The sequence below is a fragment of the Canis lupus genome, chromosome X, assembly GCF_048164855.1.
Source record: "Canis lupus baileyi chromosome X, mCanLup2.hap1, whole genome shotgun sequence".
NCBI classification, from domain to species: domain Eukaryota; kingdom Metazoa; phylum Chordata; class Mammalia; order Carnivora; family Canidae; genus Canis; species Canis lupus.
In genome coordinates this window covers 28,512,625-28,536,109 of record NC_132876.1, presented here as the reverse complement: position 1 = coordinate 28,536,109, position 23,485 = coordinate 28,512,625, and the positions used below count along the sequence as shown (strand labels likewise).

Genomic DNA, 23,485 nt, shown 5'->3' with positions numbered 1-23,485 from the left:
TAAAAGAAGAATAAAATTCTCCTTGAAGCACGCAGGTAACATGGATGTTAGCTCAAAGACAACACGAGGAAGCAAGGCAACAGCAGGAGAGAGCAGCATTGAGCTATGTTAAACTGCGAACTAATCTTCAGCATGCCATGTAAGTGAGAGTGCCTTATTGTCTGAGTCTAGGAAGTTCACTAATTCATTTTAACATATTTTAATGTGTGCCTTACCTAAAAATTTCAGCAAACTCTTTAGAGTAAGCTGAAATAATCAAGGAATTAAAATTTGGTCTTTCCAACAGAAGAAGACATTCAAAGTTAAATATTCACTAGTTAGCTAAAGGACCAATCTTAGGTTGATCTGTTGGAAAAGTTTAAATTTGAATCCTTGTTTATTTTGGTACACAGAATTATAGCTAAAAATCCAGTTTTGTTACACCTTAATTGATTCCCCAGCTTAGTCCAGGCCCTCATCCCTCATCTGAACCATTGTATTAGCTTGCTAACTTGTTTTCTTCCCTCAAATCTCCCATTTATCCTCTCACCAAACTCCTCCCCTCACTCCCCATCACCGCTCCATCATTCACACTGCCATCAGAAATTACTATTGTCGAATAAAATCTGGTCATGTAACTCTTTGACTTAAACCTTCCCATGGCTCCCCATTCTCTACAGGATAAAGTGCAAACTCCTTAGCTCATGGCATGCAAGATCTTTCAAAATATGGCTCCTGCCTACATTTTAGTATCCTATCCCCCATTGCTTGGCAACCGGTAAAATTATTGTAAAAGAATAATAAGCTCAGGTGTCACCTTAAGTGAAGCTGTGGTCATCTATGCTCCCATAACACTATGTATATTCATATTTCTTATAGCATCACATTGTACCGTAATTATTTTTTTTATGAACTTATCCCTTTCTCTAGACTGTGAGCTCCTCAAGGGCAGGGACCACTTTCATTGCCTGGTAGTACTTGGCATGTAAAAAATGCTAAGTAAATGTTCATTGAATAAATAAATGTCCAATGCAAAGAAATTGTAGTTTAACTTTTAAATACTTTGTACTTTCTTGGAATCTGTATGAGACTTTTATGAATCTTTACTAGCTTTGAGCTCTAGAAGACATGGCAGAAAAGCACTCTTTAGATGATTGGTACAAAAAGGGGATGATAATGATTCTGATTATCTAAGTTTTGAGTTTGAAAACTTTGTAACATAATGTGGTATATGTTTTAATATTGGGAGATAGTAATTGTTACCTTTTTAAATTTAAGTTTCATTTTGTTGGTTTTTAAATGATGAGGATTGCACCTGTTTTTCTTAACAAATGATCATTTACCACATGAATGGTAACCTATTAAAATTTGCTTTAGTTATTTCTGTAGTGATCTTATCAACCTCTACAGATAGAATACACTCTATTGCATATATAGATTCTGATCCTAACTTGTCTAATACGGTCATCATCTATATGACCTGGTTCTACCCCCTGTTTTCTGTTTCTGTGGCCACATGCCCCATAATATATTATTTCATGCATAATTCAACAAGCTGATTTCTTAGCTTCCAACCAGTTACCAGTTCAAACAATCTGGAATTCTACCATACAGTCATTTGGTCTGTATCTCTCCCCTGAAAATTTTCCTCTAGTCCCTAAGATCTTCCATAGCATCTCATTACTCAGTACCATTTATCATTATTCTTTTGTTTGTAGTTTGCTTTAATTCTACAAGTTTAAGAGATAAACTTCCCCAGGTAACTATAAGAGATTATTCTGTTTAAATAATTATTACCATTAGATTCTTTTGGTGGTTGTGCCATAAGTGGTCTGTTGCCTAAGACTTGAAAATATTTTTGTTTTACAGTGATTTTTCTGTAATGGTATCTGCTCTATATCTGAAAATACTTCCCAAGTTATCTTTTCATTTTTTTTATAGTTTATATCATACATATCTTCTACTCCAAATGAGATGCAGAATGGATTTCTGGTTTTCTGTAACATGGTCCACAAAGCACACATAACTTCCTTCATACTTGCCTCTACCGAATATAGTAAAATTGTCATTTGCTGTCCAAACCTCTTAGAAAATAGGGACCATTGTCAACATATTCATCCAGGTAGCTTGGATTAGCCATCATGTTTTATTTTCATACTATTTTTTTAAACTCAACATAGTATTGTGTAAATTGTAAGTAAATAATTGATTTTGATAGTGGTGGGAATCGATAAATGAGTGAGAAAAGAAGGCTATATTAGCCAAAATGGGCAGCTAGTTACCTTCAATTTCACTGTTATGTTGACTCCTTCATGCTGATCTGGGCTAATTTATGAACTTGAAATTTGAGTTTATTCCTTTTAATTATGTGATAACATACAGAATCTTTTTTACATTTCTACATATGTCTTAGTTTTGAATTTCATAGGACAAAATCAGTATAAATGTTACTCATTTCTTCCTGAAGCAGAATTAATCTCTTACAAATTTTTTTTTTAGCACTTGATACATACTTCTCTTGTGATATTTCTCATATTCCATTACAATTAATTATCTCTTTTTCCCCATAGTAGACTGTGAGCTCCTTGAGGGCAGGAACTATGTCTTATTTATCTTTTTTTTTTTTTTTTTTGCATCCATAAGACATAAAAGAAGCCTGGCACATAGTAGGCACTTGTGAATGAATGAGTGAGTGAGTGCCTGGCACAAATTAGGTACTGAGTGAAGGAGTGAGTGATGGGTAAAATTAATATATATTAGTGAAAATATATGTATTCTGAAAATGTCATTTCTTTGGTCTCTGTTTTATATTTGTTTATTAATTTGTACCCTGCCTACTTTCAAAAAGGATTTGAGGTATCTTGTCTGTTCCCATGTGGGAAATTCTCTTTGAACTTTTATATGGGATATCAGAACTATCAAGCTAAATGTATCAAAGTAATGTAGAATAAACAATTCCTTCGCATTTTTAGACAAGTGAACATTGGGGTTTTGACATCATTGATGACATGATCAATGCCTAATCATTTTCCCTGACCTTTAATTCCATCATTTTCCATTACACTTCAATATAGAGAGCTACATAGTTGCTGCCAGTATATTAATAGTCACAACATTGGTTCAGATCTTGACCTTGTTTTATATTTCTCTAGTCGACGTGGTACAAGCCTAATGGAAGATGATGAAGAGCCGATTGTTGAAGATGTTATGATGTCCTCAGAAGGGAGGATTGAAGATCTTAACGAAGGAATGGATTTTGACACCATGGATATAGACTTGGTAAGAAACTTAATGATTTCTGTCAAATTTTCATTTAAGATCTTTTGGAAATAAGTTGGGATTAGAGGAAATACTTTCCATGACAAGTAAGTTTTGCAAAAAGAGTAAATAAAATAGTTGCCACGTATTTTGATATATGAGAAGGATTGAGGAGAGGGTGAAGTTGAAGAAGGTGTTAACTCTTAGTTTAAGAGTTCAGACTAATTAATTAATTAATTAGTTCAGATTAATTAATTCAGATTAATTTAGGAATATATCAATTTAAAGAAAACCTTTTCTTACTATTATATCAGGTATTGTAGCTACTGTATTTTCCATTTATTTGCCATTATCAAAACAATGCATTAGTTCCTTGATACTACTACCTATTACTGAGACAAATTTCCATGTTAAATAATAAAATTACTTAAACTTGGAAATTTAACAACTATATATGAGGGTAGATTCTTTATTATCATATCACATAATAGGAGTAGGAGTTTATCATATATAAAATGCTTCTGTGCATTTCATCTTGCTACATATATCATTCAACTTTGTGAGGTAGGTTGGGAGGATGGAAGATACTGAAACTTAAGACAATTAGCCCATCCAAGGAGACAAAACTAAGCAGTAAAGCTGAGACTTTTACTATAAGCTAGTCTTCTGATTCTACTTCTTGGAATACCATACTGTATTCTCCTTAAAAGGAAGAAATAAATAAATATGTCTTCTCTTCAGAATACTGTAATTTGGTATCTTTAAAAGAAAATGATATGAGAATGGCATTTTTAAAGTAAAACAGAAATGAGTTTTCTAGTTTTCATCTTTGAGAATAATTTTCTGTCAATTATTTGCTTTTTTATTTTAATTTTTTAATGGTTTGCTTTTGTATTTTTATGCATTCTGTTGTTTAAATACATAGTATTTAAGATACAGTAAGATACACTTGCAATTACATATGCCATGCGAACACTTAACAATAATTTTAATATTTTTAGCCGCTACCTGGTTTATAGATAGAGCAATTGTCAACTCTTCCTTTTCTTTTTCTTTAGCCACCATCAAAGAACAGACGAGAAAGAACAGAACTGAAACCTGATTTCTTTGATCCAGCTTCAATTATGGATGAATCAGTACGTTCAGTTTAAATGTACCCCAGGATTGCAAAATCAAAAGTACAAGCAAATCCCTACGTTTGAGATTAAAGAGCTGGGGCAGCCCATTGAGAATGGATAAAAACAACTGGACAGGAGAAAAAGAGGCAGGCAGGAGAGATTTCAGGAAGAGGGGAGGGGTGATTCAGTGGTGGTGACAGATTATAAGTACCTTTGAATCCCTGGCCAACTGGGACTTGAGTGTTATGTTAATGAATTTAGACTTTTCCTGTAGGCTTGATTTACCCATTGAAAGATTTTGAATGAGAGAGTGGCATGATCAGAATTGTGTTTCAGAAAGATTTCCTTGGCATTTATGGATGGATAGAATGAGTGATAAATCATAATCATAATATGAAGACATGGTAAAAAATAGAAATTGAATAAAAGTTTGATAATAAAGAGAAGGGAGTTGAGGTTGCTGGTTATTATTAGGTACTGTCAGTTCTGTTTCTTAAGTACATCTCCTGTCTGTGTCCACTGCCATATTATCCCTGACAGTGTCTTGGTTCAAGTCATCTTCAGTTTTTACTTGGCCAATTGCAGTAGCCAGGCAGTGATGATTTTATTCATTTTGAGTTTTGCCTAGCATAATAGGTGCTTAGTTTTATTTGTTAGACTAATCTCACTGCCACAGCACTCCTTTATAGCTCTTTTGGGGTCATCTTTCTAAAATGCAAATCTGCTCCTCTTCCTCATAGTTTAGGTCTTTCATGGATTTTTTTTCCCCCTCATTACCATTAAGAAAAAAGTTTGAATTCTCAGTGTGGCAAACAGACTTTGTGTTCTTGCTCCTTTGCCGTCTTAACCTTAGCTTTTTCCTTACATGCATACTGCTCTCCAGCCATACCAAGTCTTCTTGTTCCTCTTGGACATACTATACTCTGTCTTGACACCATCACTATGTATAGGCTTTTCTCTCTGCCAGAATTGTCCTTTTCCTTTTCCTCTCAGGGAATTCATCCTTTAATAGTTCTGACATTTCCTTTGAAGTTTTTGATGACCCCTCCAGATAGATTCTTGGCTCTCAACACTTTGTGTACATTTTTATTTTGATAATTATCAGATTTGTGTAGTGAAATAGGATATTACATTTCGCTTAATAGGCTGAACGCCAAGCAGTGATGATTTTATTCATTTGAGTTCTGTCTAGCGTAATAGGTGTTTAATTTTATTTGTTAAATGAATAAATGAACTAGTTAAGTTCCCTTCCATCTCAGTTTTTAGTGTCTACCCATTTGTGCTCCTTCCTCCCAATACCTGCTACCTCGGGTGACACTGGCTAAGGCTTCCCTTCCATGCCCCAATTTCTACTATTCTCTCCTTGCCCTTCCTCACCTTATAATCTGCTTTCAGATAGTTCTTGGAAAAATGTTGACCTACTAACACACATCAACATATTCTATTAATAAGGCCAGTTACTTAGTCAGAAGTTACCGTTTCATAGAACAGCAAGTATAGAAATCTTTAGATAAGCTAAGTTACCCTGAGATCCTTTAAGTTGATGTGTCTCAGTCTCTCATGTAGCCATGAATCATCTGGAGATCTTATTAAAATGTAGATTCTGCTTCAGTAGGTCTGGAGTATGGCCTCTGATTCTGCATCTAACAAGTGCTCTTGAAGTTTCAGATCCGTAGATCATACTTTTGCAGTAGCATAAGTGAGTTAGGCCTACTCATAAGTCTATAGTTGATGTGCATATTGAAGTATATAGTTCCCTGATAATCTAAGATTATGTATCTTCCAGTTTGTTAAAGAAAATGTGAAGACGGTGACTGATAGGGAGTAAAAGAATCTTTTCAAGTAGATAGAATGAAATGCAATAATTCAACAATTTTTATTGAGCTGGAATTTGGTGCTAAAATGAGTTTGATGCTCTCCCTGCCCTCCAGGAGTTTGTATTCTAGTTCACCTTGACTATCGCCTTGAAATGAGATGGTAGCTAGTATTTGAGAACTTAATGTGCCTGAAGCTGTGCTAGGCATGATTTAGTTGGATCCTCTTAGCAACCCTGTGAGAAAGGTGGTGGGATCTCACTATTAGTTACACTCAAGCACACTCGGGACTAAAGAAGTGGTTCATTGACTGGTTCAGAGTTTTATAACTCTAAGTGTCAGAGTAGTAATTTGATCCAAGTTCCTTTGATTTAAAAATCTCATGCTGTCTCTGCTGGGTACTTCCCAGAACTAAACTCAGACCTCATTTAAAAGAAAAACCAAGAAAACTAATTTAGGAATTGACATGATTAACTGTAGTCAGAATTATAAGGGCAGTTAGAGATCTTCTTTGTTTTCATGTGTTCACCTAAAGTTAGAAGAACTTGAGGCATTTGTTTCCTTAGTCATTTAATAGATTTGCAGAAAGGTGTTCTTTACTAATAATGAAATAGCAATGTAAATTATGTGTGTATATTTTTGACAACATTTAGAGAAAACTACAATCTGAGTGAGGCCACAGATAGGGACCTAATAATTGTTATTTATAGAATTTTTGGCATTCTCCTGCTTTTTGAATATGTTATGTTATAACTAAGAGGATAGTAGTTTAGCTGCTTCTACTAAAATTAGGAAAATGAGCACACATATCTATTCCTGTAGTTTTGTAGTATTACCACATGATGGCAGCAGTCACATAACTGAGTGCCCAATAATCTTGAAAGGTTCAGATGGCTAAAGAACATTTTGACCAAAAAAATAAAAAATAATAAAAAAAGGGACACCTGCGTGGCTCAGCAGGTTTAGTGCCTGCCTTTGGCCCAGGGTGTGATCCTGGAGTCCCAGGATCGGGCCCCACATCGGGCTCCCTGTGTGGAGCCTGCTTCTCCCTCTGCGTGCGACTCTCTCTCTCTCTCTCTCTCTCTCATGAATAAATAAATAAAAATCTTAAAAAAACCCTTTTGACCATAAAATGTATGTATATTATATATATTTATATAGATGTTTAGGATAATATATATTTAAATTAATACTAGTTTATTTTAAAATATACATCAAACTTTACCTTCTGTCTGAATAATGACTTAAAGAAATAGAATAACAGAAATTTTTAAATGTAAAAATCTGTGTTTGCCTTTATACAGTAGCCTACATCTGTTTTTACTCAAGCTTGTGATAAGTGAGTCATCAAAACAATAGTAAAATTGGGACTTAAACCCTTTTATACCCAGTTCTAAGTGAAATAACCCAAAACATCCTAGTATAGATGTTTTAAGTTATTACTAAATTTAAATATATCCTTTGTAACACAATATCCACATGATTCAGAAGTGGTAGTATAAAAACTCTGAGCAGCTCAGTTTTGGGTTGCATATACCAAGATTGAAGATTTATGGTTTAGTAAGTTCCTATAAACAATATTAATTTATTTCATTGTGCCAGTCATCACTTTCTGCTATTAGTGGGCCAGTATTGCTACAACACACTAAAGCTTCCTATTTATACTTTTTAAATATATGCTTATGTGTTTATTAATGTTAACACCAGAAACAGGGGTAGTTTGTTAGTACAGAGAGAGTGTCATTGATGTCATTCTTCTATGTTGAGATTCTCATGTTAGAATTATCTGTATTATAAACTTGGTTAAAGAAAGGTTTAGTCTAATGGAGCTAACTTTATATTCTAGTAGAAGAATCTACTTATAACCTAGTCTGTACAAACAGAGGAAAAAAAACCCATTCACATGATTTCTAGTTAGATACTCTACACTAGGAATTGCTAACTAAGATTTTATTCTTTCATTCATCATCAGACTTTCCTTACCCAGAGTCACAGGATATTATGGCTAGGCAGGACCTTTAAAACATCATCTAGGCTTCTTTGGTGGAAATATTTTCTAACCACCCAATCTATGACTCTTAACCAGAAAGGGAGAACCCTGAACTTTATTGGAGAGTTGAAGAGAACAAGGGGTGAGTAGTGGTGGTAGTTTTGATGAATGACAGATAAGAAGTGGGGTTCATTAATCCTCTTATTTTTGGAGATTCCAAAAACTTTGCAGCCTCCTTATAATGAATTATTAAGTAATCAGATAGATACTTGTTTCCTGGTCTGAAAATACTTCCTTCGGATCAGAATGATTCCTGAGTTCTGTGACTTCTGTTAAAATGAGACCTCATTTACAAATAAAAACCCTTTGCAAATCCCAATCTTAGCTCATTACCTCTGGCTTTAAAATCAGTTCTCACTAACTCATGGTTTTAAAATATTACATAATTGTTATAGTAAGTGCTGGAATTTTAATTGAATAGCCTAACTTTTAGTATATATAGCTAAAAGTTATATCTTGTTTTTGTCTGATGAACGAGGGAGAGTTTCTCCATTCATTATCTGCTTTTACTTTTTAGTTATTAGCGACAGGTAATTATTAGATTTTACCCTTTTACCAACTTGAATGGTATAAAAAAGCATCAATATAAATTACTTTGCCTAAATTTCACCTTACTTATTTAATTTCTTAAGATTTGTAGTTTTCTTTATTCATTCAGGCTAGATTTCCTAAATTTTCTACATATTTGTATTGACTTCTTGGGTATTTTTGGTTAGCATGTTCAAATGCCTTTTTAAGAGCTATACCCACTCCACAGTGCAAATGACCAAGTTTGCAAGACATTCCTAAGCTTTTTCCATTGAGCCTGTGCCAGGAGTGTATGTCAAGAAGCACATACATTTGTTCATTCAACAAATGAGTGGCTATGTTTAGGGATTATTTAGGCATCAGGGTGGTGAATAAGCATATATAAATGTTGTGTGGTCCCTGCACTTATATTTGTGAGGTAAGTAGCATCTTGATTAGGCCTGATGTTACTTCATTACATAGTCATGGTCGTTTTAATGTTAGAATTCTATATCTGAAGGGGAGGGTAATTTTTCAGAGTGGTTTTATTAGCATATTATTAAACTTCGTGTTAACAAATTAATGTAACATTTACAGATACATTTTACAAAGAAATGAATGACAATTTTAACAAGATTTTTTTCTTCTCTCTCATTAGGTTCTTGGGGTGTCAATGTTTTAATACCAGTACACAAATCTGTGGTGAAGTCATTTTCTAAGTGGAAGAGGAAGTTTTAAAATAAAGTTGTGGTAGATACAGTGAAATTCTGTACAGATTTTTCTCTAAGGAGAATATGACATGCTTATGCTTACCAAGATCAAGTGCATTGAGGGGCAGTTTTGTTTGCCTGAAAAAAGTAAAGGACAAGTAAACAATTTGATGATAAGCTACAGTTTTTCTTAGAAAGTAAATATTTTATTTATGCGCTGTTAGTTGGCTTTTGAATCAATTATTTCATGCTTTTTTTAAAGAAAATATAACAATCTAAAGAGGCATTTGGTACAGACATGAATCCTCTCACATTTATTTACTGGGTGTACTAAGTAATGATGACCTCTGCTGGATTTCTGTTTACATCCAAGAAACAAAGTTAAGGATGAATTTATTCCCGTGCCCTGAAATTATAGGATAGAATTGTTTTTAGCATTCTAAATTTAAATGCTTAAAACATCAATCAACAAAGCTTTCTTTTAAATATTGTAATTGTGGAGAAAAGTAAACTTATAAGCAGAACTTTTACAATTTTTTCATCTAAAATGTATTTTAAGATATTTTTAAAATCCAAGAGCTTCTCTATACTTTTCAGAAATAATCCAGATGCAGTGAACTGCCAGAAGGTAACCAGTCTCAAACATGCTTATCCCATTATCAACCCTGAAAGTTTGCTTGTCCTTTAAGATAAAAATGTAATGTTGTGATATTCCTTCCAGTAGTGCCACTGTATTTTGTCTCCAAATAAAAGAAGCTTATTGTAGTATGTTTGCAGAAAAATTCTAAACAAAAATTATACAGCTTATTAGAGTGTGGGAATAGGGATCTAAATTTTAAATAAAATTATATATATATATAAATTGGTGCTGATTTTATAATTGCGCAGTTTGTTTAGTTTTTTCTTACTTTTAAATTCCAACTTAAAATTATGAGGTTTCAGAAATATATTGAAAGTTTAACAATGTTTAAAAATAGAAAAAGCATGAGTGTTCATGCTTTAAAATGATTTTTAAATTTGTATTTTATATTGTTTTATCTATCTGTCTTTGCAAGCAGTCTTCAGGTTAAAGATACTTCTAACAGGTTACAGTACATTTCCTCTGTATGTAAATTAGATGGGATAATAGAATTCATAACCCATAATATTCTTTGAAAGCTAAGCTTTAAACTTCATTTTATGTCCTTTCACAAATAAATTAGTTTAAAAACAGAAAGTGGCTACTTGCCATTTTGACATCAACTCATTTTGCGAGGCTTAGGCAGCTAGACATCGTTTAAAACAAAATATTAACTTATATTACATGTATATCTATCTTTTGTCAGTCGTCTCTCAGTTCTTGAGGTATATTATTTTAATCATTCCATGCCTTAATATGCTTGCAATACAAGAATATCTTCAGATGGGTGAATACCAAAAGGCTTTCAGTTCTTGGAATCAGAAATCAACAAGCATTGGGCTGTGGTAGCCAAAAACCATAGGTTAGCTAAAAGATCATGATACAATACAATTGTTTTATTAAATCATGGTTAATAACAAATGAAACCAGACTTGTCTAACAGATTTTCCATCTACAAATATTGTTATGTGCAAAAAGTACTGCCTATGTTGTTTTTCACACCACTGCATTTACTAGAACTGCTGAGAGGACTGTATATATGATTTTAAACCTAAGTTGATTTTTTTTTCTCACTCTTGAAAGGAGTACTTCTTTGTGAAAGCAGTTCTTACAGCTTTGTTTTCAACCAGCTAAAAATGTTTTATATATTACTCTAACCTGTTGTCCTCCACATTCTATTGTCCTAATTGTACTGTTTTCTGATTTGTATTTATGTCTTGAGACAGTAACTTTTTGAATAAAAATAAACCTACAGTATGTTGTATGTTTTATCTTTTATAATTAAAGGAGGAGGGTGGCTATGAATGGCTTAGAAAACATGTATTATCACAGCTTTTAACATGTTTGGGGATAATTTATAGAAAACATTGCCATTTCATATTTTTAATAAATCATGTGTTTTTAAATGAGACTAAATCCCTAATTGGGTTATTAGTTTAAAATAGAAACCTGCGACCATTATTACTTCAATTTGTATCTGGCATGGGTTAAACACTTTAAAATGTTTGCATTGTTCATCCAGGATACATTTGAGTGCCTACTATATGCTAGGCATGTGTTAGAGATTTAACAGTGAACCAGATAAGGTTTCTCCCTCATAGATCTAGTGGGGTAAACAAATAAAATAATGAAACTCTTGTAAGGAGTGTTAAGGAAATTAGCAGTATGTGCTGAGCTAGAGAATAAGCATGTGTGTTTATAAAACCTCCCTTAGACAAGGGGCTCATGCTTGGAGGTGAGTGAAAGCCAACTTTTGAAAAAGAACTTCCTAATTCACTTAAAACAACTGTCTTCAACATGTCAAGATTTGCATTGTACTCTTTAAAAATCCTTATCATTGTAGCACTAGAACATTGGTTATGCTAGTTTGTAGATCATATTATAAGACCAGTGTTCTGTCATTGGTGATTCAGAAGTAAGCATATTAAATGATAGCTAATAGCTGGGGCACTGTTTAAAGTGGTTTACATGCAGTAACCTATTAAACGTCATGACAGTAGGTGGCACAAGTTGTTATTATGATCCCCCATCCCATTACCCACCCACCCCCCCTGCCCTGCCCTGCCCCGCCCCATCGCCTTCTAAATCAGGAGGTAGTCAGGAAAATGAATACAGAGAAGTTAAAATCCCTTAGGCAAGGTTATATGGCTAGTAAGTGATGGGAGTTGGCATTTAAGTACAGGTGGTCTGGCTAAGGTAAGTCCCAAGAGCATTGAAACTATTTGATACATAAAGATAACATAGATAGTTGCATAAAGATAGACTGGCATATTATTCATTGTGCCATGGTGAGGAAGTGGAACATCTTTAAGGAGTCCAGCTGGCTGTAGAACTGAATGGTATGAGGTGACATTGTCCTTTATATGCTACCCACCTGGCTTCTGTGAAGAGTATAAATTAAATCTGAGCCCTGAACCCATAAATAGTTACTAGTTGATAGCTTTTAAAATTGAGAGACTGGGAAAGAAGAGGATAACCCAGAAGGGAGGTCTTCAATACCCTGCCTCAAAGGGGACTTGTAAGGATTCACATGGCTGAGTTCCAGGTCAGATAGATTATTCTAGTAGCTATAATGATTCAGCCAAAGAAAATGAGCCAATAAAGTACAAGTTTACTAAGTATTTCAGCACTGTCTAGTATGTGTCTGGTTTTGTGTTAGTTGCTAAGCAAAGACAAATAAGACTTTGTTTTCAAGTTGTTACAGTTGTGGAGTGGGGGGTTCTGGGACCCCAGAGGAGGGGCACTGTGGGTGTGCTCTGGGAGGAATCTTCATATAAGGTTGTCAGTTAAGGGTTTTTTCCCCCCAACGTTTTGTATTATGTATGTTTTCACACAGCAATGCTGAATTTTACAATGAATGTATTTTACTATACTTGCTTTACCATATATCCATCTATCAATACATCTCATTTTAAAAATTTATTTCAGGGATCCCTGGGTGGCGCAGCGGTTTGGCGCCTGCCTTTGGCCCAGGGCGTGATCCTGGAGACCCGGGATTGAATCCCACGTCGGGCTCCCGGTGCATGGAGCCTGCTTCTCCCTCTGCCTGTGTCTCTGCCTCTCTCTCTCTGCATCTCTATGAATAAGTAAATAAATAAATCTTTAAAAAAATTTATTTTAAAGTAGGGGCACCTAGGTGGCTCAGTCTGTTAAGTGTCCAACCAACTCTGATTTCAGCTCAAGTTGTGAGTTCAAGACCTGCATTAAGCTTCACACTAGGCCTGGAGGCTACCTAAAATTTATTTCAAACTAAATTGCAAACATGGGTTCATTATTTAAATATTTAGCATGCCTATCATAGGAGTTTAATACTTGTTTACCATTTTTTCTTTTGGTGTAAAATTCGTATTTGATGAAATACTCTGAGTATATATTTGCCAAGTTTTAACAAGTGCTTAACAGCTGTTAAACTCAAATCCCTAAGATAATGAAAATTACCATTAATCCAGAAAGTTCCTCTATAAATCTTACCAGTCAATCCCTGCTTCCATCCCTTCTAGAGACAACAACTGTTTTCTTTCCACCACAGATGAAATTTGGTCATTCTAGAACTTGACATGAATCGAATTATACAATATGTATTTTTGTGCAAAGTCTCAGTATGTTTTTGAGATTTATTGTATGTGTTGACAGTTTATGTCCAGTAGCTGATGGACATCTGGATTGTTTCCACCTTTTGCTTATTATGAATAAAGCTACTACTTGAGTTGAATTTTAAAGGCTGGAAGGTGGGCTAGGTGAAAGGGGATGGCGAGACCAAGGCTGAGAATTCTAGGCAAAGGCTACAGCATAAACAACTGTCATGGATATAAGAAGTATTTAGTAACTGTTCAGAGTGGGTAGGGCAAAACTGGAAGATAGTTGGCCACCCACTACCTCACATCAGCCTTAAAAATGAAAAAGCATGTTCGCAACCTACACCTTTGGTAACTGACGTGTTACATGCAATGTTCTCAGAATTGACAAATATCCAAGGTAGTTGTAGTAGAGTGCCTTTATGACTTATGATAACTTGATAGGTTACATTTGTCTTATTCTACCATTGAGAAATATAGTACTTTTCCTACAGTTTATCAGTTGTGTAGTTGTATTAAAAAACGAGTTGTAAAAAAAAAAAAAAACGAGTTGTAAATTCTTGAAAAGTAGGTTGCTCAACTGAAGTCCGTTTTGGGGCTGAGAGTGCAAACTTCAATAGTCAGCTACAGGGTGTCTGGGTGGTTCGGTTAGTTAAGCGTCCAACCCTTCATTTCAGCTCAGGTTATGACCTCAGCTGGTGAGGTCGAGCCCCAACTTGGGCTCAGCACTGAGTGTGGAGCCTGCTTAAGATTCTTTCTTCCTCTCTGCCCCTCCTGCTCCTCCCTGTGTGCTCACTTGCTCTCAAAGAAAAAAAAGTCAGCTATAGTAAGATTACTTGTTTTTGAATTTACCCTCTGTCCTCTTAGACATGAGGAGTTTATTCTAGTGAACCTTGAGCAAGCTAGCTTTTAAATAGTTTTATAGTACTTACAGCAAAATTGTAAGTAATTTTGAAGAAATAGCCAGTATTTGTTGGGTGTTTACTATGTGCTGAACACTACAAGGTACTTCTCTGATAGTTAATTGTTGCTCTGAATTTATAGTTGATAGTATATACATAACTCATAAGTGATGGAGTCTAGATTTGAACCCAGGTCATCGGACTTCACAGTCCATGCTCTTAACCACCTCCCTTCATCTTTGTGCTATTAAATATACCCACTTACTTGCCTCTGTATTATTATATACTACATTTCATTTTGGTTGCTGGATACGCTGTCCCTGTCTTTGAGATACCGGATTTCCCTCTTGCCTCCCCTGCGTTATTAATTTTCCCCACAACTGGATCATTCCTAACAACGTAAAAACATCTTCCATCTTCAAAACTAGCGGGGGAGGGAACCATTCCCTTGACTAAACCTCTCTCTCTAGCCATTGCTCCTTTTCTTTCCCTTTGCTGTCTGGATTCTTCCTTCTGTTCTCTCTTGTATATACTCCAGTTCTGGCCTTCATTCCTACCACTCCACTGAAACTCTTCAGTGTCCCAGTGACCTGCATTTTGCCAAACTTTCTTACCAGTATTATTCTCTCTAACCTATCTATAGAACTAGTTTCCTCCTCCTAATCAGTCTTTCCCCCCTTCCCCAGGCTAACCCATTGTTGGCAGGTTGAACGTTGTGCCATTTTGGTGGTGTTCAGGGGATACCTTGTTTTTGGCTGCCATCACAGAAAACTGACAGGGGTGTTTCTATGGGGCTTTCCCAAAGCCTGCGCAAGAGTAATTGAACTTGTAGCTGCTATTTTTAGTCCTAACTTCCATATCTTTCAGTCTGGCTTACGCCACAATGAAATTTCCCTGTGATTTCCTGGCTTTCTGTGTTAGTGGACCAACCAATTTCATCATCTTCCCCTCCTTTGCAAATGGTCTTGGTAGTAAGTTGAGAGAAGATTGGATGGGGTGTTAAAATTAAGCTTGGAGCAGAGCATGGCACTCAATTTCATGCCTGCCAAAACCTATTTGGGTCAGATTCACGTTTTCCAACTCTAAATCTCTTGGTCTTTTGTACCAAGTCTCAGTATTTAGCGTAGACACATTTTAACCTGCCCTTCCATGGTGTTTAAAGATTTGTCTGACATGTTCTTAGGATTCTAGCACCTTCAAAGTCCTTTCATTAAGAATCGGCTGCTTGGAGAGCCTCAGGGCCTCTGTATGCAAAAGGCTAAGCTGTTGTTAGAGGAGACTTAATTCAGTGACTTACTACATTTATTTCTCCCTCTGGTAGAAATTCAGGACAGCTTTTCCAAATTGGCAGGTGTCTTTTCTCTCTATAGTTGTTGAGAGACACTAGCTAGTGGAAAGCAGCTCTGCCATGTCTTAACACATGTCTTCGAAGTTTATTTGGTCATCACCATTCTAGCTCACAGCAGGTGGGGAAAGATCATGGAGGAGTGCATGTGGGGAGTTTTCATGGGCCAGACCTGAAAGTGGCACCCATCACTCTTGTTCACATTCCTTTGGAGGGAATTTAGGTATGTGATCACGCCTAACTTGCGGGGGTTCTGGAAAACATAGCTTAGTCATATGCCCAGGACGAAGGGAAGAATGGATTTTGGCAGCAGACCACTGGTAGTCTCTGCCTCAGTCTCTCTCCTTTGGTATCCATGTATATCCATCTTGCCATTCTTGGGACATACTTGCCCCCTCCCCCAAGGGAAACAAGCTGAAGTCCTATCCCAGTTACTACATGTTGCTCAAAATCCAGGTTCTCTGGGTTATGGTCAGTCTTCTCCATCAGGTCCAAACACAGATATCTTCTGACACCCAGTATAGAAATGTGAAGCACATACAGAATGACCACAATGACTCACATTCACAAAAGAGAAGGATGGGAAATGTAGCAGTCACTTGGTCTATAGAAAACCAGCTAGACAGAAATTGTGAAGACTTCTTGCTCAGGCAGTGGAAGTCCTTTGGTCAGATCCTGGTTCTGCTCTCTGGATGGGATTTCCTTACCTTTTTTCTTATCCTCCCTCTGGCAGTTTTTTCTTGTCCATTATCCTCCATGGCCACTTCTGAATTGGGCAATGACAAATAGTTTATTTTGTTCGGAAGCATCCCTCTTTCAGGTACTTGATCTGTATTAGTTGATGTAGAATTTGCTGCTGTTACAAGACCTGACAATGGTTTATATATAGTGGCTTATGTAAGAGAGGCTTTTTTCTGCCCTTCTGCAGTCCAGGGTAACTGTTCTAGGTTAGTGTTGCTCCTCTTCTGTGTGGTTATCTGGGCTGCCGGTGGGAACTTCTGTCATTTTTTACAACTATTTTTTTCAGGAAGCATATCACTCGAGTTCAATATTTATAGTTTTCTCCTTTTGTATAGGTTTTATATATTAAATGTTTTATTTTGAAGTAATGTCAGACTTACAGAAATGTTGCAAGAATTAGTACAAAGAAGTCTACCCTGTATCCATATTTCTTAAGAGTTAACATTTTACCATATTTTATCATTCTCTTTCAATGTACACACATTTTTTTCTGAAAAGTTTAATAATGTTGCAGACATGATGCCTCTTTAGCTCTAAGTAATATACATTTCCTAAAATACAAGGATATTCACTTACATAACCACACTACAGTTAACAAAATCAAGAAACCAGCATTGACACATCACTATTATTTCATCTGCAGACTTGATTTAAATTTTTCATACTGTCCAACTAATGTTCTTTATATTGATAGAAGAAAAATATCTGGTCCAGAAAGCAACTCATGATGACATATTGCACTTAATTGTCATGGTTCTTGATCTCTTTTAATCCAGAAACATTGCTAGTCTTTGTCTTTTATAACATGGACATTTTTGAAGAGTACAGGCCATTTTATGAAATGTCCTTCAGTTTGGGCTTGTCTAATATTTCCTCGTGATTAGATAGATTCAGGCTTATACACTTTTAGCAGGAATACTACAGAAATAATGTGTCCTCAGTGCATCATATCAGGAAACATAAGATGTTGATTTGTCCCACTACTGGTGATTTTTTGCTTTGGTTAGTTGGTTGAGATGATGCTGGGTTTTTACACTGTGAAGTTATTATTTTTGCTTTGTAGTCAAGTATTTTATGGGGAGATACTTTGAGCCTATGTAAATATTCTGTAACTCAACTTTCTTGCCTTAACTATTACTATCAGTATGGACTCAGGAATATTTGTTTTAATCTGTGGTTAAAATTAATAGCATTATTTATTTCATTGATCAAATTGCCCCAGATTTGACCAATGGAGTCCTTTCTTTTTTTTTTTTTTAATGGAGTCCTTTCAAACTGGGTCCTGTGTCATTTGATGTTTTTTCTTTTTATTTTAAAGATTCATTTATTAGAGCACAAGCGGGAGGGGCAGAGGTAGAGGGAGAGAATCTCACACAGACTTTGTGCTAAGCATGGAGCCTATTGCAGGGCTCAATGCCAGGAATCCTAGATCACGACCCAACTGAAACCAAGAGTCAGACGCTCAACTGACTGCACCACCCAGGCGCCCCTATTCTTTTTTTATTTATCCTTTGATATGTTCTCATAATTCTTTGATTGTTTCATTACTTTTTGGTGCCACAAGATATTCTGGGTTCCTTTTGTATTTTCCCTGCTCAGCCTTGGAATCAGCCATTTCTCCAAGAAGCCCCAGCTCCTTTTATTGGAGAGTGGTATTTAGATATCAGGAAATGGGTTCATTGTTATTGGTTGTGATTGCTTCTAGAGGCCATCTTAGATGACAGAGTTGGGAAATACCTGTAGGTATATACTTATATATGCACACTTCTATATCTATCTGTATGTTCTGTGTCACTGTCCTCCTCTACCACTGCCACCACAATGGGGTTATGTTATTCATTCGACATACAGTTAGGTTTATTTGCTTCTGTTTATATCAAATTTCAGGGTCCTCCTCAATCCTTATTGATTTTATTCATTTTTGAATATGTGAAGCACAAGTAACATGATTCCAAAAGCCAAAGCTATACAAAAATAGATATTTAGAGAAGTCTCACTCCCACCCCTGATTTCTCCCATCCCATTCTCATCCACCATTATTTCCATTTTGTTCCCACTCACCCCCTGTAGATATCCAGCCTTTTTAGTTTCTGGTTTATAGTTCTTGTGTTTCCTTTTACAGAATAAGCAGATATATGGATATTGTCTTATTTTCCCTTCTTTATTACTCTTTTGCATTCTTTTTTTTCTTAATATTTCACTGTATGTGAACTATGCTGGAATTTTAAAAAATAGACAAAACCCCACAATATTTCCTAGAAGTCACTCCATTTATAGATACTCATTCTTTCTTGTGGTTACATAATATTCCATTGTGTGTGTATACTATAGTTAGTTTAACCACCTTCCTATGTATGGGCATTCAGGTTGTTTCCATCATTTTGCACTCACAAAAAATGGTACAATGAATAATTGTGTGTATATGTATTTTTGTATTGTTGAAGGTATATCTTCAGAGTAAATTTCTAGCAGTGGAAATACTGGGTAAAATGGTAAATGCCTGTGTATTTATGTTAAATATTGCCAAATTCCCCCTCCGTAAGGTTTGTATCAATTTGCATTCCCACCAGCATATGGTACTGAATGTACAAGTACTTGTTTCTCCACAGCCTCACCAATCACTTGTCTTACTTTTTAAATTTTGCCAATCTGATAGCTGAGAAATGGTATCTCAGTGTAGTTTCAATTTGCATTTCTATTTTTAAATTTTTTAATTTATTTTAGAGAGCATATGCACACAAGTGGTGGGAGGGACAGAGGGAGAGGGAGAGAATCCCAAACAGACTTCCTGCTGAGTGCAGAGCCCCAGTGGGGACTGGATTCCATGACCCCAAGATTATGACCCAAGCCAAAATCAAGTGTTGGATGCCTAACCAAGTCATCCAGGCACTCCATCAATTTGCATTTCTATTATTAAAGTAAAGTTGAACATTTTTATTAAGGGCCATTTATACATCTTTTTTTGTGAATGATCTATTTTTATCTTTTGCTTATGTTTTATCAGGTTTGTGTTTCCCACTTAATTTTAAAGAGTTCTTTAGATTTTAGAGTTATTTGTCCTTTATCTGTGACACATGTTGCAAATATTTTCTCCCAGTTTGTCTTTTGTTTTTTTTTAAGATTTTATTTATTTAGGGACACCTGGGTGGCTCAGTGGTTTAGCGTCTGCCTTTGGCTCAGGTCATGATCTCTCTACGTGTCTCTCATGAATAAATAAATAAAACCTTTTTTTAAAAAAGACACTATTTATTCATGAGAGACACACAGAGAGAGGCAGAGACATAGGCAGAGGGAGAAGCAGGCTCCCTGCGGGGAGCCTGATGCAGGACTCCATCCCTGAACCCTAGGATCACAACCTGAGCCAAAGGCAGATGCTGAACCACTGAACCACCCAGGTGCCTCTCGTCTTTTTTAAAGTAAGCTCTTTGCCCAATGTGGGGCTTGAATACACAACCCAGAGATCAAGAGTGGTATGCTCTACCAACTGAGCCAGCCAGGCACCCTTGTCATTAGTCTTTGACTTTGCTTATGAGATTGATAGATATTTTTTTTGCCATGCAAGTTTTACAATTTATACATGTTCAAATGTATCAATTTTTGTTGCATCTGGATATTGAGTCATAGTTCAAAAAAAAAACAAAACCTTTCCTTACACCCAGCATTGATAGGAATTCAGCAAAATTTTCTTCTCGGACTGATACGGTTCAGTGTATTTATTCAGCTCTCTGATCCATTTGAAATTTATTCTTATGTATGGTGTGAGGTATGACTCTAATTTTATCTTTTCCCAAATGGCTACCCTGCACTGCCTGTTAAAAGTTCATCTTTGTCCTAGTGATTTTATTTCATTTTACTTTTTCCTAGTGATTTTAAATGCCACTTTTGTCATATACTAAATTTCTCTGTGTCCTTTATTTATTTATTTATTTAAATTCTAAGAGTATGAAGAGTTTTTTTTTTTAAGATTTTATTTATTTATTCATGAGAGACACACAGAGAGAGAGAGGCAGAGACACAGGCAGAGGGAGAAGCAGGCTCCATGCAGGAAGCCCAACATGAGATCCCTGGTCTCCAGGATCAGGCCCTGGGCTGAAGGCGGTGCTAAGCCGCTGAGCCACCCAGGCTGCCCCTGTCCTTTGTTTATACTTCTGGGCTTCCTATTCTGTTTCACCGGCCTGTATTTATGTGAGCAGTACCACACTGTTTTATTTATAAAGGCTTTATAGTACGCTTTAACATCCCATATGTGATTTCCTTTTCAGTGTTTTCCTAGCTATTGTTGCATATTTATTTTTCCCTAGATAGTATCAACTTGTCTAGCTCCATTTAAAAATTTTTAAGTTTTTTTTATTGGACTTGTGTTAAATTTAAAAACTAACTTGAGGATAACTGATATCTTTATGATGCTAAGTTGTTCTATTCAAGAATAGGGGCAATCTTTCCATTTGTTCAACTCTACTTTGTGTATTTCTGGAGTGTTTAAAATTTCCCTCACAGATGATTGGCACATTTCTTGTTAGGTCTGTTTCTAAGTACTTTATCTTTATTATTGCAGTTTGGATGGACTTTTTCTCTACCATTATCTTCTCTGATTATTTTTTGCACATATGTAGGCTATTGATTTCTGTATCTTAATTTTATATGCTGATTCCTTCTTGGGTAAGATGATGTTGGAACAACTGGATGACCATATGAAAAAAAAAATGAACCTCAACCCCTACCTCATGCTATGCAAAAAAGCTGAGATGGATTATAGATCTAAAGTTTATATAAGAAAACATAGGGGAGTGGGGCACCTGGTTGTCTTGGTTAGTTAAGCATCTACCTTTGGCTCAGGTCATGATCCCAGACCCCCAGGATGGCGCCTCATCTCAGGCTCCCTGCTGAGCAGGGAGTTTGCTTCTCCCTCTCCCCTCCTCCTCACTCTCTCTCTCACATTCATTCTAAAATAAAATAAAATAAAATAAAATAAAATAAAATAAAACAAAACATACGAGGAATATCTTCATGATTTGGCAGTAGGCAAAGGTTTCTTAAAGCATAGATAACAATATCTATAAAAGACAAAATTGATAAAATAGGCCCTCGAAATTTAAAACTTCTGCTAATGAAATGACACCATTAAGAAAATATATAGGCAAACCATAGATTGGGGGAAAGTATTCACAAAACATAAATCTGAGAAAAGACTGCTACCCAGGATAAGTAAAAATCTCCAGGAGTGCCTGGCTGGTTCAGTCCACAGAGAATACAACTCTTAATCTTGGGGTTGTGAGTTTGAGCCCCCTGTTGGGTATAGAGATACTTAAAAAAAACCCTGATAACTCAATGAAATAAGTACCTAATAAAAATGGGCAAAAGATTTGAACACACACTTTGCAATGGACGATAGATAGGCAGAAAATAAACCTATGAGAAACGTGTTCTATACTACTTCATTATGAGGGAAATGTAAGTTGAAATAACAATGAGATACTGCTACATACCTACCAGAATGGCTAAAATCAAAAAGGCTGATGACACAAAATCCTGGCAAGGATGTGGAGCAAGTGAGACTCTAATATTTTGTTTTGGATAAAGGTCCAGCAGTTTCTTAGGAAACTAAACATACATATACCCTATGATCCAGCAATTGAACCCTTAGCTACTCACCCAAGAGAAGTAAAAGCATATGTTTATAAAAACACTTGTTACAAGCATGTTCACAGCAATTTATTGATATTAGCCCCAAATTGGAAATCGCCCAAGTTCCATCAACAAGAGAATGGGTACATAAACTGAGGTATATTTATAAAATGGAATATGACTCAGCAATAAAAAGGAATAGTAAAAAAAAATCCTAACTGTTGCCTCTGGTGTGTGGCAGCTTGTAGAAGCTAGAATTGACTGGAAAGTGACACAAGCTTTGTCCTGTGTAACTCAAACCCTTAGACTTAAGATTTGTGCACTTCATATTATTTATATTTTACCTAATAATAAAAACCATAAACAAATATTTATTTCTAGTTAATATTTATACTGAAGTCTTTTGGTGTAAAATGTATTGCTATCTTTAACTGATTTCAAAATGTATAAAAAATAGAATCAATTCATAGATGAGATGTATAGATGAATGTATATGTGTAGTTAAAATACTAGTTGTAGATGCCAGGTGGTGGGTATATGAGTGTTCACTCTGCAAAACTTTCTTCTATGTTTGAAAATCTCCAGGACAAAATGTTGAAAAGTGAAGGAATGAGGAGAGAGGAAGAGAGAGAAAGGAAAGAATCACTTATCCCTAGCTTCTAAGAAGGAAGGATGTTTAACAACCTGTTGCTAGTACCAAATAGACCAAGGTAGTTAACTGATCATACACAGACAGAATATGCTTTTGGAAAACAATTTAACATTGTTTAAAAAGTATGCACAGTTATGGGGCACCTGGGTGGCTCAGTTGGTTAAGTGGCTGACTCTTGGTTTCGGCTCAGGTCATAATCCCAGGGTGGTGGAATCAAGCTTCATGCTCAGCACAATGTCTGCTTGAGATTCTCTCTCTCTGCCCCTTCCTGTCCCTGCCCCCTGCTTGTGCATGCTTTCTCGCTCTGAAAAAATAAGTAAAACCTTTTTTTTTTTAAAGTATATACAGTTGTAATTAAAGAGCTTAGCCAACAAGAGCAAGAAGAGCACCACTCCTGGCTTATTCACTTCCCCTATGGCAGAACTCCTCACTTAAATCAGCACAATCTGTTTAAATAAGATTTTGCCTTGTTAAATAATTGGTCATGTGGCTGCTTTCAGAAAGCTGTTTAATTTTTGTGAACTGAAGGAACCTCAGAAATTTCTAGTCCAATTTACTTCATTCTGCACAGACAGAAGCATACCCAAGGA

General features: G+C 35.8%; 1 protein-coding gene across 18 annotated transcripts in view; it reads left to right on the top strand.

The window, feature by feature from the left end:
• Nucleotides 1–11,312, top strand: part of STAG2 (STAG2 cohesin complex component) — a 136,987-nt gene extending 125,675 nt beyond the window's left edge. For 17 of the 18 annotated variants that reach the window (XM_072816833.1, XM_072816832.1, XM_072816820.1 and 14 more), the window contains 4 exons: nucleotides 29–139; nucleotides 3,132–3,258; nucleotides 4,296–4,373; nucleotides 9,385–11,312. In XM_072816833.1, the coding sequence (XP_072672934.1) occupies nucleotides 29–139; nucleotides 3,132–3,258; nucleotides 4,296–4,373; nucleotides 9,385–9,408 (340 nt within the window). In that variant the 3' untranslated portion in view covers nucleotides 9,409–11,312. The remainder of the gene's footprint in view (nucleotides 1–28; nucleotides 140–3,131; nucleotides 3,259–4,295; nucleotides 4,374–9,384) is intronic. The other variant, XM_072816834.1, reaches the window with a different exon arrangement.
• Nucleotides 11,313–23,485: the final 12,173 nt, after the last annotated feature.